This window comes from Fopius arisanus, unplaced genomic scaffold (assembly GCF_000806365.1).
Source record: "Fopius arisanus strain USDA-PBARC FA_bdor unplaced genomic scaffold, ASM80636v1 scaffold00085, whole genome shotgun sequence".
NCBI lineage: Eukaryota > Metazoa > Arthropoda > Insecta > Hymenoptera > Braconidae > Fopius > Fopius arisanus.
In genome coordinates this window covers 164,253-183,362 of record NW_011887824.1, presented here as the reverse complement: position 1 = coordinate 183,362, position 19,110 = coordinate 164,253, and the positions used below count along the sequence as shown (strand labels likewise).

Sequence of the window (19,110 nt, the reverse complement as noted above, 5' to 3'; positions counted from 1 at the left end):
AAAAGAGTCCTCTAGGAGTCGCGAGTGCTTGGTCAATTGAAAAAAATTTCGGGAATTGTTCTTTCTTAGAAATTGTGATTTTCCTGTGAATTGTCGTCATGAAGAAGATGAAGAATAAAAAATTTCGATTTGAATTCTTTCCAACATGTCTGGCGCCGAAAAAAGAGATATTTTTTATTAACAAGGAATGAATTTCTTAGTTGGGCAATTTTTGTGCGGCAATACTTAGAAAGTTCTCTTTAAATTGAAAATTTTTACTAAATTTCTTATTCATCTTGTAAAACGATCATTTCTTAATTAAAGCTTGAATTTTTAAACTTTGAAAAATCGAACAAGAAATCCTATTCTTCAGTCAATAGTTTTAAAAGTCAGGCGAATTATTTCCTGATTTACAACATTTCCAGGGTTTTTCCGTGTCATATGGCCCTTAAAACTAAGGATCCCTTGAATATTCAAGAAATTAACTAGTTCCTGCATGTAGAGGCTCCTATATTCACATCACCATGTGACAGTAAAAAAATGTCCATTTTTTCAGTTCAAATGTCATGTGTAATGTTCTGAGAGTTCAGGATATTCGAGACGATTCCAGCCGATATTCATGTTTTTTTTATTTTTCTGTTTTTGCGTTTTATTATTATTCAATAGCTCATGGGGCTTCATGGTGGTACGATCACGATCAGTTTTGTGATTCATTAAAAAGTTAGAAAAAAAAGGCAGGTAAATGTTCGCATCATCTTGAAACTTACTGAGTCATTAACTAATGACAAAACCCAAAAACTGTATATTTATTTATCTTATTTTTCACGGCCATTCCATCGTAAATTTGCCAGGAAGCTGAAAGAAATGTAAATTTCGGCGGAAAGGGGGTAGGGCATTATTAATTTGGAGGTTTTCATAATTATAACTGAACATATGCATTGCATTAATTATTAGAAATTATTAATGAGAATCTTCATATGGTTTTTTTTTATGGGTCATTGAGTCCGTCTTCATTAACAAAAACATAGCTAAAATGCTGATAAAGTCGAATTGGGGCGGGAAAATGCGGAGGTAGGAGAAAATATCTGCGCGCGCAGGAGAAAGATGGAAAGGAGTAGGAGATGAAAAAAAAATTGGAGATTGAAAGATGGCGGCGAATACGAGTAGAGCGTTGTTTTGGTGCGGTAACTAAGCCAAGTAGTGATTTATCCTGCAAGTGAAAAAGGTCATAACGACTGTTGCATCTCCAATAGGTTTCGAGACAACTCAAAATCAGAAAATAAGTCTCAATAATCCACTCATCGAGGGACACACAGGAGAACATTGAGTTTGAATTGGCGTCAAAAGATGGGGAGAAATGGTGAGATCGACGAGTATTGGTGACCTAAGGGTCCTTTTGGCCGATGATTTATGTGACAATACGATAAACATGGAAACCCGTGGCCGTAGCAAACGGTTACGCGGTGTTGTGGGAATTTGCGTACTTCTGGCACTCACTGGTATCATTTATTTTGGATATTTTTGTCCCGATCATGTATGTGCATTGACCAATCGTGATGTCAAAGAATCAACGAGAATTGCTGAGGGTCTCGTCCAGGGAAACACCATCCTGACGACACTTGGTACTCTTGACAATGAGAAAAATTCTATTGTTAATGTACATCCGCTGTTTAAACTACAAAGTGTACAAGGCAGTCTCGGGTACGAGGATATATTCAATAATGACACTTTTCAGTTTGATGTCAATGCTAATGATGTTATGGTATTTCTTCATATACAAAAAACTGGTGAGTTATAGCTATTTTTTCATTTTTATTAGTAACCAAATGGAATAGATTTTAAGAGTTGCTAATTGACGATTTATGGGGGGGGGGGCATTTAAGCAAAAAGATTTAGAATTTATCGTGAGAATTACTGTAAAATAGATGAATAATTGTTGCCCGCATTCTTTTAATGAAGTATGTTGATAATATTTTCTTGACATTGAATAATGTTTTCAATAACTATTGATTTTGGAGATGGTGTCTTTGGGGATGATGTATTTGATCAACAAGTAGGCACGCTTTTCTTTATCATTGAAATTTTTCTCTACGTGTCCAATTCAAAAGAGGAAGTTACCTGTAACAACTTTTTCATTACATTTCTCGAAATGGCTAATGGCTTCGTTACGGAATATTATATTTTATGTTGGAAAAAACGTCAATGCATAATTACATAATTAAATTTCCGCAAATATAGTTTTTTTTCGACATCGTAAATATTGTCGTTTTTACAATTTTACCAGAAAGTGATGAGGCCACAAACAGAAAATTATCCTTTATATTCTGAAAACAAAATTACTTTTATTTATATTCCAGCGAAAAAATTATTAGATGCTCGAAAATTGGAACAATTCTACGTTTTTGTTCATAAATAACCCAGTGGTTAATTCATAATTTTATTCACAAAGTATCATTTAAATAACAGTGAATCTCCTTGACTTTTTATTGAAATTGTTCTACTTCAATCTAATGTGTTAATTTGATAATTGCACATTTCACAGTCTATTATGCAGGGCAAACAGTAAAAAATTAGGATATCCTTGAGAGAAAATGGAAAATTGGTGCTGTCAAGCTCCATTATTCGCTTACTGAATGAAAAAATGTGACGACCTGTAAAAAAATATTTTTATGATTTTAATGTTATTGCAATCCAGGAGGAACACTATTTGGGAAACACCTAGTACGTGACTTGGATCTGCAGCGTCCATGCTCATGTCAGCGTCGTAAAAAACGTTGCTACTGTTTTCGTCCCAATAGAGATGAACATTGGTTATTTTCACGTTACTCAACCGGTTGGAAATGCGGATTACACGCTGATTGGACAGAATTGACAAATTGCGTTGATAGTGAATTGAATAAAATCGAGAGTGATACAATAAAACGACGTTATTTTTACATAACGATAATACGTGATCCTGTGGCACGCTATTTATCAGAATTTCGACATGTACAGAGAGGGGCTACATGGAAAGGTGCTAGACACTGGTGTGGTGGGGCGCTAGGGAATATTCTCTCGTGCTATAATGGTCCTAATTGGCAGGGGGTGACTCTGGAGGAGGTGAGGATATTTTTAAATAAATTGTGTCACACCAGACACAGTTCTCCCCTTTCTGATCACAATGAAAATCGATTTCACATATTAATTTGACATTTTTGGACTTCCAGTTCATGGCGTGTCCGACAAATTTAGCCAGCAATAGGCAGACGAGGATGCTAGCTGATTTATCATTAATTGGATGCTACAATTCATCATTATCAAATGCAGAGCGCGATTATATAATGCTGGAGAGTGCTAAACGCAATCTGCAGTTCATGCCCTTTTTTATGCTGACTGAATACCAAAAAGTGAGTAATTAATATTTTATGCAATTTAAAGAACGACTGGCATGATTTCTCAACCGGTTATTCAAATGAGGATCTGACTGGGGTTTTCCTCTCCTTCATGGATACAAAAGTGAATAATTAGCATGAACCAAATGATTTTGTCATACCCATTTGCAACCTACACAAGATAAAATCGCAAAGTCGATGAATTAATGTAAACGATTAATTTGTAGAACGACCGGTCATTTCTCTTTGAAATTATTTTATATTATCGACGAATATTCTTAATATGAAAAATAGAAAAAATCGTATTTGAGAGTAAAACTTTAGAAAGTGTCTCATAACGGTTTTTTCTTCATCTCTTCAATTTATTTTAGGAGCATAAAAATTTTGTTATCTCACTAATTCGGTACACAAAACTCCTCTTTGGATTTTATGGTTTTAAGCTACTAAATGGCAAATGGGCAATATATCATTTCCCTCACTAATTATTATTTTTTATGTGTGTATCGTATCGTATAAAAATATATGGAGAGCATCTCACCTGAACAATCCGTGATATTAAAGTTTCGTAATAGTCTCTCCTTAATTTTTAATAGAGGAATAAATCAGGGTCTCCAATTTCAACTTAAAATTTTGCTCATTTTTTTATTTAGTATTCAGTTCAGCAACTGAATTACCTGGTACGATTGTTTTATCAATTAATTAATTATTCATTTGCTCGACGTATCATCATATTCTCGCATAAAAGTTAATAATCATCTCTTGCGTTTGGATTTTGCATGAACAATCACTTATGAATAATTGAAAGCCCTACAAAAAGGAAGGGCAATGTCTCCGCATAAGCTCTCCCCCTCATTTTTCCTGTATGAAAACTAACGCACTCGAGAATAGAAGTCCTTGTGTAAATATTTATCGGTTGGTTTGTTGGCCATGTGGGCGCCATAAGCATGAATTTCAAAAGAGCATTGTTTGCTTGAGTCGGCGTCATGTACACGAGGTTCCATTCTACTTATGGCTCAAGTATTTTGTTGGGTGTTTGTTTATTATCATTTGAACTATGCTCCTTTCTTTTTTTCGTTATTTTTATTGTGATTTTTTTTTCATGTTTCATGTTTAGTCTAGACGTGCATTCGGTAGTGCACAACGTAAACTATTCATGAATCTCAGGAATAGAGATTAGATAAAATCTTTTCATTTTCAAGGCGAATGAGATAATGAACATTTCCTGATTGTAGATCAAACAGCTTTTGGTATCGACTAATCTTGCTAATTTCAATAGTTGCGTGAGGTCTAGGCCATTTTGGTTAGATATTCGCGTTGTATACCCCTTATTTTTAATATTTGCTTAGTTCATACAGAGTACTCTACCATCTATTAGCAATGGCGACTCTAAAAACCCCCATTCCATTTCACCACTCTTTTCCATCTCCAGAAACCCAACAAATCGCTTTATTTCACCATCCCTCATAAAAATACTCCTCGGTACTTTCCCCAGTACCTCCGACCTCGAACTCGGTGATTTCCCCGATTTACCTTCGAATCCCTAACTTAGGCCAATGTCAACCTCCGAAGGCTATGTCCTTCCAATCAACCATTCACCCGCGTTGGGCCTTTCTCCTTCTACTTTCTTTCTACCCTTACTAATTATCGACTTCAAGCCCAAGTGCCGACCCTTACAAAATGTACCCATCAGAATGATCGGAACACTCGATAGCAACAAGATAGTCCAGGCAAATTAGGTCTAACATATGTGTTTTATAAATCCAAAACGCTTTTTCTGTAGAAATGTTTGTTTTGGTTGTGTGATTAACGGGCGAGTAATTTTAAGTGATTTAAAAAAATCTGAGTTATTATATTTTCATAACAACATAATTCAATTCAAAAAATTACTATGAAATAGGAAGGGTACCTTCTAATCCAATGGATGAAAATATTTTTTTTCTCCATAATTTTTATTCTTAAATATGAAACAAAGTTTATCTAAAACATTTTCATCCATTCCTTATATTTTAGAAGGTAGACGCGATTTTCCGATTCCACCCCTCAATATATCTGCGCGCTGAGAACCCCTACTCCGGGAGTCCATTATATCTATATATATTGCATGCGTTGCCAACTACTGTGACGTCACATTTATGCTGTGTTTGTGCGTGGAATGACAACATTGGATATTTGTAAGCCCAAAATAACAGTAATTATTTTAGTCCTCATTTGAATAAATATTTCGAGTAATAGTTGACATAAGTTGTTATTTCAATCCAACATTGTTGATTAAGCGGATTTTTAAGGATTTGTTTTGCCAATATTATATTTCGGGAAATGCAAATGTAAATCAGAATGTAAATGAATCGAATTCTTTGAATTGAAATTATAATTAGTCATTGATTTACATTCTGAATACATTCCACTTTCATAACTTCAGACTTAAGAATATTGCAATATATTTTACAGTTAATGAAGATTATCTCGATTCTAAAAATGGCAATTGTCAAATTGCACAATTAAACTGCGGCAATGTTTTTTTTCCGATTTCCTGAGAGTTCTGTATTATTATTTATATTTTATTAATATACTATCCACAAATATTATTGTACACAACTGCCTCTAAGAAGTGAATTCATCCAAGACTAATTACTTGGTTCAACCTTAGATGTTTTTAAAGCATAAATTACAACAAACAGATGTATGCATATTCATTTCGTTGAAGATTTACAAAGCATGAGTTGTGATAAAGTGGATGATGATGTCATCTACATCATCGTACCGTAATGATAATTAAAATAGAATTTTTTTGTCGAGTAGTGAAGGATTGAGAGAGTTTCGTGATACGTAAAGTAATTATTGCAATTAGGATGCAATACCTTCAAGACTAACTTGCAGAATAGAATTAATAAAAGTTAAAAATGAATTAAACAAACAAGTGGTTAAACGCCGTTGCAACTTCTTTTTGGACATCGGGCTTATATTTATTTGATCTACTAACTGTCAATCAACAGGAAAGACAATTGTTCATATGATTATAATGGAAGCTACAAAAGCTCTCAGTGCACTGAATTCTTGAGATATAACGCACCTCTTTTATCTCTAAATTTTCCGCACAATGCACAGAAAAACAATTACGCAGACCCTTTTCGCTCAATGAATTTGATTAACAATGATTTCTTATCAAACTCTTTAAGAGGAACTTCTGGTAATAAAAAAAAATTTATTGTTTCAAGGTGGGTCAATACTCGTTCGAAGAAACATTTGGTATGCGTTTTGCGGTTGCATTTGAACAGCACAATGCAACCCAAAGTGCTGCTACAATGGCAACGCTCACGTCTCGACAATTGGACGAGGTAAAAAAGTTGAATAAACTCGATTTACAATTGTACGAATTTGCTAAGGATTTAGCGATGCAAAGATTTCGTCGACTGCGGGATAAAGATCCTTCATTCGTGCAGCGTTTTCAGCATCTCGGTGAGTTACCATCACGACAAAGTGCCACTGAATTCAACTGGGATTCGGTTATCGAAGATACGACTGATAATGATTGATAAATCATTTTTAACTATTGTTTTTATTTGTTTTATTTTTTGAATGAGGAGAGAGTGAATGGTTTGCAACTCAGGGAATTTTCCCACGCAGCTCAGATTTTTTTTCATCGTTCATTCATTTTATTGAATACCAAAGAGATTTTTTTTCGGTAATAATGGGTGATATCAGTCAATAATATTTGTAGTAATCGACTGGAGAAGAATGATTTTCAATTATCAATCAGTTACTGATATTACTCGAGCAAAACTCATTGGAAGTAGACGTGAAATCTGTAGAGAAGTGATAGCAATCGCTTTATTTCTATCACTTCGCTACTAAAACTGATTATGAACATTAATTATCAATATTTGATCTTCCTTATACGCATACTTTGTTACATATCTTTGATTTTAATCAATTCATCAATGTCCGGTGATTCATTTTAATAAGGATAATTATTATAAGTTATTATAAGAATGTCGAGCTTGTTGAGGGCAGGTCCAATGTCGAGTTTAAAGCACAAAATGTAGAGAAGGAAAAGAAATAATTGAAATTTTATGAAAATTGAATGATGTTGTCCAACGAACACAACAACACAACATATTTGAACTAGCGACATATCGTTTTTTTCTACTGCATTGAAATTGAAATTAATATGAGCTATACACATTTTTATATATCTCATATCATTTTGAATTAAGATTTTTTGCGTTTAGTGTTAAATTAAAATAAAAATTTATCGATAACTGCCAAGGGTATTAGCAGAAATTAAATGATGGTAACGATTATATGAATTTTTTTCATTGAAAAAACTCCAAAGTGGATTGTATTTTTTTTATAATAATTTTTTTTCTCTGTTATATGATGAGGATTTTAATCTAAAATTGAAATTTCTTTTTCCGAGAAGAAAGCATGATAGTTATGCATGATACTGAGATTTCCGAAGGATCTGATATATTAGTATTCAACATGAATTCCTGGACAGGAAGTACCTGGAATATAAACCGTTTAAAAAGGCAAAAAAAAGTACATGATGAGATTCGCATTGAAAGTGTAAAACCTTGCATTGTGCATGTGGTTTTTTATGATGTTTTTTATCGAACCAGGAATTAAGAGTTCTTTGAAATACTCAAGGTGCATTTATTTTTCGAGTACTTTGCAAGGTCATACTGATTAGATGAAAATATAGTCGTTTAAGTGGCCAACTCATATTTCATTCGATAAAGGCTTGATTTTTTTATTCAGCGACAATTATTTTATCGTAAAGCCAAAATCTCGGATAATTATTCAAACAAACGTATACGTTAAAAAACATTGATGGAATTAAATGAAATAAGAGACGAAGTCTGCAGTGAAGTGATGAAACAGCGAATGGATAATAATGTGAGGGGATTTTAACATTTTTTGCAATACGTTTTGACACTTCATTGCAGAAGTCTTACATCGAAATGAATAAAATATAACGGTGATAGTAATTTAAAACGTCCTTTTTGCAAATGAATAATTTAAAATAATTTGAATTGACGATAAAATAAAAAAAACACTCGGATGTGTTGTGCGTTAATTTTATTTCAGCTTTAGGTAGTGCGAATATAGGTGAAATTACGCTTAGGGATTAGCCATAATTATAGTGTATCACCCACCCATTCTAATGAAGAGAAAACGTTAACGAACAATAACATGCTTCATTGCAAATCAAATAAAAGTGAAAGTCCTTTGATTAAATTCAGAGTTAATTACCGTTTGTAGAGTTTAAATGAAGAAAAACAAATATATATATACATTTATATAGTTCTATAAGAGAATGGACATGTTATGTGCAATAAGACTCAATGGGTTACCACAATTATAATCTCATGCCACCAAGTCATCTGAATGAATTAAATCCACAAGTAATATAATAAACTAGAATTAATGGTGAAAAATTGTTGAAAATTTTTTTAAACAAATTATCAATCTGCTGAAGATTGCCAAAATAGTGTTTCTAGCGTTACCAATAATCATGCGAGTGTACTTCGTCTCTAATTTTGTTTCTCCCACTTTTATACTTGAATATTTCAATTTTTTACTCAAGTAATATTACATAGGAAGTCATAATCTTCTTTAATTATCTTATTATCCGAAGTAAGGGAGTTCAGAAGAAAATATCAAAATCATTTTTCGCTGTTGACAAAAAATCACTGCGAATTTCTCTAGAACTACCGTTTATCGAGATAATTAGATTGATAATAGATAACCTTCATGAGTTTAAAATATCATGGATTATTGAAAAGCTAATCATTTTCGACATGGCAATGATTAATAATTAAATACAATCCTATGTGTGCATTTTTCTTAGATAATCAACTTTTTTTTTCTCGCGAATATTCTGAAAAATGTAGAGAACAGGAATTAAAATTCATAAATCCGTTATATTTAAAAGTCATGGTAATTTTCTTTTAACAAATGATATGACCAATTAATTTCTTGCGTAAAAAAAATTATTAAATTAATCGACAACACAAATTAAGTTTTTTCTACCATAGAAAATAAATATCTCAATGCCAATCGAACAATAATATTGATAATATCATTTTAAGGATGTGGGGTGTGGGTGATTAATGTCATAATAATAATCTTAAAGACCAAAGAAAAAAAAATCATTGTTTATCATGGTTTTAACATTAGCTTTACGTTGAGCATTTGTTGAAAATGCCGGAAGCAACACAAATAATTGCGATATATCGATGCCATACAATAAATCATGAATTTTATAATGAAGATCTATTCAAACGCTCATAATCACTTGAATAATTATAAAAATAATTTTTTGAATCGTCAATCACAAAAAAAATGAGGTGTACCATCACTAAAAATCTTTTAAATGTTTCAAAAAGTGAAAAATGAAAAAAATACAAATGTTGAAATGAGGCTTAATGTATACAATTAAGAATTGTTGATTATTTGAGTAATTATATTAATTCATTGAGAAGAAACAACGTGAACACGATGTAATTGTTCGCATATTTTTCATGCAGACGATAACAGAAATAATACAAAAGAAGAATGCAAGAATTTTAAGCTGTAATGTGTAATAGAAGTTTTTATAAAAGAAAAATTAATATGTGAGTAATGAAAAATTGTCAACGAAAACAGATGATGAATCTGTGGAGATGAGGAGAATAATAAGGGAAACCGTGGCGTTAGATTCTTGCATAATAATTGTAAAATCATGGGCCTAAAACGCCATTATAAATTCTTCGCTTAAGCCCGTGTATATAATGAATAGACACTCGTAATTAAAAGAAAAGATTACTAACTAAAGTTGTACTGCATTATATCACTGCAAATCACGTATAAATTGTGTATACACGTTTAGACGATAGATCGAATTCTATTGATTAGAAGAAAGACAACCCGTAAAACACGTAATGATTGTATTATACACTTTGCACATCGGGTTTAATTCATTATAAATGCCATCACTTGTGTAAGGGTTTTAATAAAATTTGAAAACATTGTGAATTTGTCAATTTTTTATCAAATTGTCAGGTATCAATAATTTAAATGTGTGCATTAAATAATTTCCTTTATTTGTGACAATTTGGACATTACATTTTACACTCTCCTTCTCTTATTGTTAATATTTGAGTTTGTACAGTCATTTAAGTTTCATGGAAATTGAATCCACGTAGTTCGTGGGGAATTGAGATGAAACACAATTAAATAAGTAATTGATCAATTGCAAATTAAATATCATGGAAAATAAGAGATAAATAATGTTAAAGTAGAGATTGCTCGACCATGATTTTCTCAAAGCCAGCTGGGGGTATGTGAGCGAATTCTTGAGGTATTAGATCGAGAATGGCTCCGTCATCCACTGAAATCAGTTTGAAATTATTCATTATTTCAATTAATTTGGATTGATATAACTTTCATGTAGATTTTTTGAGAGCACATGATAGATGTGAATATTTACAGATGACATTTTTTTCGACTGGTAATTGGTCTGAGAAGATTTCTTAATTTTTTGAATAGTTTTCACTACAAGCTGTGATTTAATCATGATTTTTCAAATCTTTCTCCTCTCAATAGCTGTCATTCTCTCATTTATATCCCTATTCGTAGTGAAGTGCTCGTGGGCTCTAAGTCCATTGGCTTTGTTACGTGAAGAAAAAATGATACTGCCGAATTGACAGAAGATACAGCAAAAACAAACATGAATCGGATGATCAAATCAAGAATGGAGGAATTGAAAATGCGCTAAAACATAATAACTTTTTAAATAATGATTCGGTCTATATCTGTAGAAAAAAAATCGCTAAAAACCAGTAGTTTTCATTTGGACTAGTTCGTTTTTCTTTTTTAAAAAATCGGGATTCTTATTATTCTTTCTATTTAGCCATCTTGTGTACTGAAGGGTACAAAAAAAAGACTGGTAAGTAATTTACTCAATCTAACAGAAAAACGACGAAATCAATACCCATCACTAATTGTGTGAACCATTTGTCTTGATTATTCATTGTATATTATTATTTACCATATAAAGCAGGATATACCGTTCCCTTAATCCCCATAACAGGTGCCTCCAGGGGTTTTCCATTAACATAAAAATTCAGCTCTATATGATCGAAGGCGATTCCCTGAAATGACAAAATAGCATTAAACTTGCAATTCTTTCTCTATTATAATCAGTGAAAGTAATTGAATTGAATGTACAATAATATCTCCTTCCTGGGCCAGAGTTTGGACTTTGTGTACTTCCTCTTTATTATGTCGAATAATTCCTGTAGAATTCAGTGCCCAACTTTCGGCGTCATTGCCCCCAGTCGATGTATTTAAATCAGTCGATCTCGTTGCCAAACCAACAGCCCAAACCCCGTCCTGGCGTATTTTAACTTCAAAATAACTTTTACTTTGTACTAGAGGTACATTTGTCAGGGTACAACCCTGACCACAAGCTCTTAGGCCGTTCATAACAATCACGACTTCGTGACCTGTGGAAAAACGTCAAAATAAATAAAAACTGCTTCAAACACCTGAACGATTAGAAAATTATGAGCCATTCAGTGAAAAACTTGACAGAATGTAAACAAATATTTTTACCCATATGAGAGGTGTCCAGATTGATGGGATTGTCTTCTTTGTGGGTAGTTTGATGCCCTGCAAACCCTAGTCCATCAAAACAACTTCTCAAACAACAAAACATCATTGTAGATGTATAAATACTGAAATTAAAATCGTTGAAGCGAGATGAAATCAAAGGGAATGAGTTAAGACACTTCTGATCATCAGCACCACATAATTAGCTGTTGTCAATCCTATCTACTATTTATTTATTATTTATTATTGTCTGAGGAAGAGTGAATTGACGTGATATGCACTGTAATTTTGTACTTCCAAAGGAAACAACACCAGCATCTCGAATTGACGAAAACAACTAGAGCACTGAAGACTGTTTTTTCATCATATTTTCACACAGGAAAAATTGTAGGGGGAGAAAAATCGGAAAATGGCGCCCACTAAATGACAGTTAATCGATACTTGGTTAAGGGGCAATTGAATGGGAGTAATGATTTTCAATTTATTGTCTATGCCTAGGGATGGAGCAAAGGAAATGTATTTGTCGTATATTTTTTGTTTTGGTGGATAATGTTTAATCCACACGAGGAAATTATGATATTTCTGTGAAGATCTGAGGTTAAGTAGCAATGAGTATAGAAATTTTGAGACTATAGGAACTTTACAACCTAACCTTTAACCCGAGAGAATGTGCACACGCGAAGTTTCATGTTCCCGAAAATGAAGAATTCTTTTCGTTTTTACATATTCTAACGCGGCCCCGGCCGTTGCAGGGACCGGGACGTTAATAAAATTCCCATTTTGAAATGCATTTGCGAATGTTTTATGAGAATGATAATTGATGTTTTGATAATTACTCAAAAATCACCTCCGGCAAATGTCTAGTTCAGGTCCACCAAACCATTCTAGATGTTTTTTTATTTGGTCGGATGGGTTTCCGTCACCTGATTAGGGATGTGGTCAGCTTTTTATCTGGTAACAATCAGTGTGGGAGATATGACATTTAATACACCGCTCACTGCGTTAGCCAGGGCCACGGCGAGGACGTGGCGGTCTGTCGACCCCAAAGACATATTAGCACATTTAAAAACAGTGGAGACACAGAAAGATGAATTTATCTAATAGTCCTCAGCACTTCACTAAAACTCTGAATTCACATCTCCCGACCATCTACCATCGCTAAACGAACACCACGAGTGACTTATCCGCCGCTACCCTTCTGTAGCTATTCAAAATATTGAATTAAAAATCACTCACTCATCACGTCAACAGCGATAACAGAGGCAAGGGGAGGTTTAAAGAATTTCAGGGACAACAGAGTTTATCTCAGGACTATTTATAGATGTATTTCCCTCCTTGTTGTTTCTCTCTTTTTTCGTCTTATTCTTGACGACTGAGCTGATAAGAATGGTTTTCATTCAAAGAAATTCACGTTTCAATGATTTTTGTTTTCTGGTGGACCTGAACCATACATTTACCTCACCTCCTCTGCGATATCTCCATCTGGAGGTGCTATACACTCATCTGCTAGATATATCTCGTATTCGGTGCTATTCAATGTTCCATTCCCAGCAGATAGTAAAAATTGGGGAAATTCAATTTCTTCACGTAAGGCATGCATATTCTCTGTTAGAGTGAATTTGGAGAAGATGGCTTTCACTAATTCGTTACTATAACGAAGGTGAGATATTTGTTCGACGTTTTGGGGATGTTTATTTGATGTAATGGCAATGTTTGGGGGATGTTTTCACCATGAGAAGACTAATTGAATTTTAGTCGATGTGGTCAATTTGATCAGATCTACTAACTAACCAACCAACCAACCAGGTCAACCAACCAACCAAAATCATCCATCCAACCAGTTCAACCAATCAACCAACCAACCAACCAGCCAACCAACCAACCAACCAACCAACCAATCAACCAACCAACCAACCAACCAGTTCAATCAACCAACAAACCAACCAGTTCAACCAACCAACCAACCAACCAGTTCAACCAACCAACCAACCAACCAGTTCAATCAACCAACCAACCAACCAGTTCAACCAATCAACCAACCAACCAACCAATCAACCAACCAACCAATCAACCAACCAACCAGTTCAATCAACCAACCAACCAACCAGTTCAACCAACCAACCAACCAACCAACCAACCAACCAGTTCAACGAACCAGTTCAATCAACCAACCAACCAACCAGTTCAACCAACCAACCAACCAACCAGTTCAATCAACCAACCAACCAACCAGTTCAAACAATCAACCAACCAACCAACCAATCAACCAACCAACCAATCAACCAACCAACCAACCAATCAACCAACCAACCAACCAGTTCAACCAATCAACCAACCAGCTCAACCAATCAACCAACCAACCAACCAGCTCAACCAATCAACCAATCAACCAACCAGCTCAACCAACCAACCCATGTTGAATTTTTTCAGAGATGGAAAATGATTTTTCTTCAATACCGAAAGATGGAAATTTTCCAGTGTAAATTCTCGCAATAACTCGGATGGAAGATGCAATTTCTCCAATCTCCGCGATTTCCTCCACTCTATCTCTACCTCTCCTACACCGTTATCCACACTCTCGGCGATGTGCCCTGCCTTATTCACGGGTACCGCCTCTGATTGACTTCGCTGTTTAACTTCTGCCATAAGTGCTGCTGATCTCTCGTATAATCTCTAATGAAACTTTTTACATACCCTTCGCCATGAAACTTTCCAGTTCATGTTTTTACTAAAGGATATACATATTAAAAAATTGAATTTGTAAACTACTTCGAAAATTGTATTGTAATGCTTCAGGAATTTCTATACAATTCGTATTGAAAATTGTATTCGTTTTGTTTTGCACCGGTTATATTCGATATTCTATAAGGAAAAATGAACAAATTAAAAATTTGGATTTCAATTTTTCCATAGAAATTATTGTACATGCAAAATATGAAAGATTCAAAATTTGAAATCTATTGATCTTTTCTCATAGAATTGGTATTACTATCATAGTAAATGGCTTGAAGCTTTTGCCATTTTTTCGTAAAGCCATTCCCTACCAAAATCTCATATTTACCAACAAAAATATTGAAGTAATTAATTGTTAATAATAAGGAATCATTATGATTACGACATGGCGAACAATGATCATTAATAATATTTATTATAATAAAAAAACAAAAAAAATACCCAAAATGGTCTTTTATTTTTTTTTGTTTAATGCGTACAAGTTAGATTTACACTCGGCTGGGGAACAACATCTGCAAAAAAATCATCATTAAAAATCGAAACAATTGTAACTTTTCTTTTTGAATTGTTCTGAAAATGAGGACTTACAATTCTGATACGGTGACCCATAGCCTTGGCGGGTAAATTTCTCTTGAATTTAGCCCGAACTGATCCACTGGTACCATGTGGACGTGTTACTTTACCCCAAATTGCCCTCACCTTAGTTTTCTTCGTGGTCTTGCCGGGAACTGGAGTCTTGTTCTTTGCCTTCAATGATCAAATTTTCATTAAGATTGAATAATTATTGATTAAATTCGATATATTAGTTTTGACATCAATTACGTTGGGGATGCGATGGTAAGTTGCAAATAAATCATTACTCTAATTGATCGAAGAGTAAATCCTAATGATTATTTTGTCCCTCAAGATTTCAAATAAAATAATAGTTACCACTCTCAATTTTTGTAAAGTAAAAACACGATAAGGTGAATTTCTGCTGACGGACATTTGAAAAATTACGAGGTCTTCACAATTTTAGCAATCGTTTGTGAATCCACATGAGAATATATCAATAAAATTTAGTGGCTTCAGTATAATATGATGAATTTTTAAAAAACAATAGTTAATGTGGAAGAAAAAAATTTTTTAACTTGCGAATTACCTTATACACATAAACACAACGTTTTCCAATGTAGAAATCAGAATCTCCTTTAGATCTGGCTCCCTCGACCTTAAGGAGAGCCGTGTGCTCGTGCTGGTTACGAAGACCTCGTTTATAACCAGTGAAAATGGCCTTTGCATAGAGACGTCCGTGTCTCTTGAAAGGCCTCTTCTTCAGAGGTGCTGGCTCACTAGGTTTCTCTTTCGGAGCTTTCTTCTCCTTGGGAGCCTTGGCTTTCGCCTTTGGTGCTGCAGCCGAGTCAGACATTTCTAGAGGGAAGAATAAAATGGTAAATTACTGACAATATATTGAGGGTACAAAAAATTTCATTGTAATTTCCAACGTAAATTCTTAATTAATATCTCCCAATCTATAAAATCTAGAATTATGTTTAGAATTATTTTTATACTAATTAATTAGAACTGAAATTATTTCTGTTTTTGTTGAAGCATCAGATTATTGCCAATGATTAGTTAATTTATGTAAAAATTATGGAACTATTTCCGAAGTTTCTTAGAATGAGCACAATGAAATTGCAGTGTGCCTTCTTCTTAATTTCAATTGTTAACTTTTTAAATAAAAACAATAATTGGAATTCGAGGTTAGGTCTAATGATTTCATATGACGATTGGCAAATTGAATGTTGATAGAAAAATTAAAGCAAAATGGTATTTCAATGTTAAATAAGTTGACAGTTACATTACTGCTCACTTCAATTATCAATTTTATGCGAATATTTTTTAATAATGAATTGAGGTGTAAACAGCAATGGTCTAACCCCACTATCTATCACTCTCGCAATCCATTTAAATCGACATGAAATTCACAGAAATCACCCTCACAATTAATTACTAAGTGAACATTAATATACACTTGATCAATAACAACGAGTATTTTCTCGCAAAAACGTATAATAGTAAATATTTTGGAAAATTTATTACAGAGTACCACAGGCTGAAACGTACCGGATGTCTACCACGAGTAAAAAGAGACAGGAAGTGGTGGATGAGGTTGATATGACAGATTCCCGTGAAAAACGAATTAGTTCTGTTTTATCGATAAAACGATTGTAGTTCTAACTGTTTGCGTGGCACTGCTGTAGTCAGTGGCTATTTTAAATTCCTAGCAATATACTTCTGATATTATTTAATATAAAAAAGTGGGAAATTACTGTTTTATTGCTTATACTACAGGTATTCATGCCAACAAATTACCAATTCACTTCCGAATAGTCATTTGCCATCTAGGAAATTTGAAATTAGCAAAAATTGTTTGAAGAATTATATTAATACATGTAGCTCTTGTAACTATCTCCTAATTTTAACAGGATTGAAATTACTATTTTAAACTCTAATTTAATTCAATTGAAGTACAATCTATAAATCGACAGGACGGTTATTATGTTTATTTCCATCTTTTACCTCCAACAATATTTTTTGTTCAGTTATCGTGAAAAAAAAATTTTGGACAAAATCAATCAATTGAATCCTAATTAATATCGACGATTAGGGCTCAATAATACGTATATGTGAAAAATAGAAATTGTTTAATTTCACTCATTGCGATATTTCCATTTAAGCAAAAGGCAGAGAATTTAATGTTTGAAGTTGAGTTTTTCGTTACCACAGATCATAATAATGAAATGAATTCCAAATAATTGCTCACTCATTTTCTGATTAAAACGAATTTGTTTGTACTACCTCTAGTCTAATTGCCATAAATATCGAATATGAGGGACTCCATGTTATTGTCCAATAGTTTGGATTCAATCATGAGTAAAATTATTTCGGTTTAATCATGAGTAAAATCATCCGAGTCAAAATATGTGGACGGCCACATGAAAAGAGATCATTTTGTCCGTATAGAATTTCGCATACTCCAATTAGATCCGTCACATTCCACGAATTTTAATGCAATTGGTATTTTATAATGCATCCCCATGTCAATATCTCGGAAAGTAGAATCCACCCGCCAGTCCGTTTAATTTGGATGCACATTCAAATAAAGGAGAAAAATAGTCAATGAAAAATTGCTCACCAAATATTTGTGGAACTGGCAATAAAATAAAATAACTATGTTGTGTTAATGGTTTTTATATGCCGTAGTCATAGTTACCATATGACATAGTAAGATTCTCGACGGTAATGGACTCGACATAGATATAGTAAAATATGGAATCGGACATGGTAAACTTTCCTATGGTATATACTATATACTATATACTATATAGTCAAGGATCTCATAGTTGGCTGGCGAAACTTACCATAGGTACATGGGAAAAATGACTATACAACATATTAATACGGCTTATATAATATAATATGTAATAAAAAATACTTTACAAAATTTCTAGAAAACAATTATTAACAATTAAAACAATTATTTCTAGATTACTGCATGGCATTAACTCGAGTATAATTAACTAGATGATTTTATTAAGATTGATATGTAACAGATTCAATAATTAATATCGCTAATTATCGTAGCACTCATGTAATTTATGGGGATATATATTGTATATTATTTTCATGTTCTCAACAAATGCTTTATAATTTTCGTTGAAGTTTGGAATTTCATTGATTTGATCAAGAGTCATTGATCCTAATGAATCAAATTTCACGTGTCGATAATAATTCCGGTTAATTACAATCCATAATAACTTTTTGTGTTATTGCGAGTACTCATGTATTTCATTTTCATGTACAAGCTCATTGGATATATATTTCCAAATAGTAGCAAGGAAATAAAAATGAACAAAGGGAAGATAATATTGAATTTTTTTTATAAAAATTGAACTAATTAGATTGAACTATATTAAAACAAATGAGGAATTTTTTTTTTTAATTCCTCAAATGCATTTATTTTTAATTGGGAAAAACTACAGATATTTTGTTCGCTGCAAACAGTGTTGTGAGATACTCTGGAAATTCTGGTCATTCCGAAAATATCACGAAAAATGTCGTGGACAATGGTTTTCTTTTTGTTTTGAATCGTTCTAGTCTAGAATTTCACGAATTTTTTGGGCGCTTTTGCTCGGTTCCTGTTTTTCGAATAGCCCCAGTGGTCAACACATTCTCGACACTCACAATTTACTTTTGTTTTTCATACTTTGACCTTTTTTCATCCATTTTCGAAACCCCTTGCACCAACAGATATGAAGAACAATTTTGCAACCAATGGAATATTAGAAATTTTTGCCCCCTCTCGTTGGTCAGAAGATAGTCACTTCATCCGAAAACTTTGAACTTTAAACTTTAGTCTAGCCTGAACAATTCTCGCTTCATATTAAAC

General features: G+C 33.2%; 3 protein-coding genes across 6 annotated transcripts; 1 reads left to right on the top strand and 2 right to left on the bottom strand.

Moving 5' to 3' along the window:
• Positions 1-1,126: 1,126 nt before the first annotated feature.
• Positions 1,127-7,648, top strand: Hs6st (heparan sulfate 6-O-sulfotransferase). Its single transcript, XM_011311186.1, has 4 exons — positions 1,127-1,766; positions 2,675-3,078; positions 3,186-3,365; positions 6,566-7,648. The coding sequence occupies exons 1-4, from the start codon at positions 1,337-1,339 to the stop codon at positions 6,881-6,883; spliced, it is 1,332 nt and encodes a 443-aa protein (XP_011309488.1). The 5' UTR covers positions 1,127-1,336; the 3' UTR covers positions 6,884-7,648.
• Positions 7,649-10,414: 2,766 nt separating this feature from the next.
• Positions 10,415-13,609, bottom strand: LOC105270328 (SPRY domain-containing protein 7). Of its 2 annotated transcripts, none has more exons than XM_011311184.1 (5): positions 13,403-13,609; positions 11,949-12,070; positions 11,562-11,839; positions 11,383-11,485; positions 10,415-10,722 (listed from the first exon to the last, which is right to left on the bottom strand). In XM_011311184.1, the coding sequence occupies exons 1-5, from the start codon at positions 13,543-13,545 to the stop codon at positions 10,625-10,627; spliced, it is 744 nt and encodes a 247-aa protein (XP_011309486.1). In that variant the 5' UTR covers positions 13,546-13,609; the 3' UTR covers positions 10,415-10,624. The 2 variants fall into 2 exon arrangements, with proteins under 2 accessions (XP_011309486.1, XP_011309487.1); XM_011311185.1 differs by lacking the exon at positions 13,403-13,609 and adding an exon at positions 12,793-13,159.
• A 1,507-nt stretch (positions 13,610-15,116) lies between these two features.
• RpL35A (ribosomal protein L35A) lies at positions 15,117-16,817 on the bottom strand. 3 transcript variants are annotated; one of them, XM_011311183.1, is made up of 4 exons: positions 16,785-16,817; positions 15,820-16,088; positions 15,267-15,425; positions 15,117-15,190 (listed from the first exon to the last, which is right to left on the bottom strand). In XM_011311183.1, the coding sequence occupies exons 2-4, from the start codon at positions 16,084-16,086 to the stop codon at positions 15,167-15,169; spliced, it is 450 nt and encodes a 149-aa protein (XP_011309485.1). In that variant the 5' UTR covers positions 16,087-16,088; positions 16,785-16,817; the 3' UTR covers positions 15,117-15,166. The 3 variants fall into 3 exon arrangements, with proteins under 3 accessions (XP_011309485.1, XP_011309483.1, XP_011309484.1); XM_011311181.1 differs by having other exon boundaries at positions 16,761-16,792; XM_011311182.1 differs by lacking the exon at positions 16,785-16,817 and adding an exon at positions 16,531-16,601.
• Positions 16,818-19,110: the final 2,293 nt, after the last annotated feature.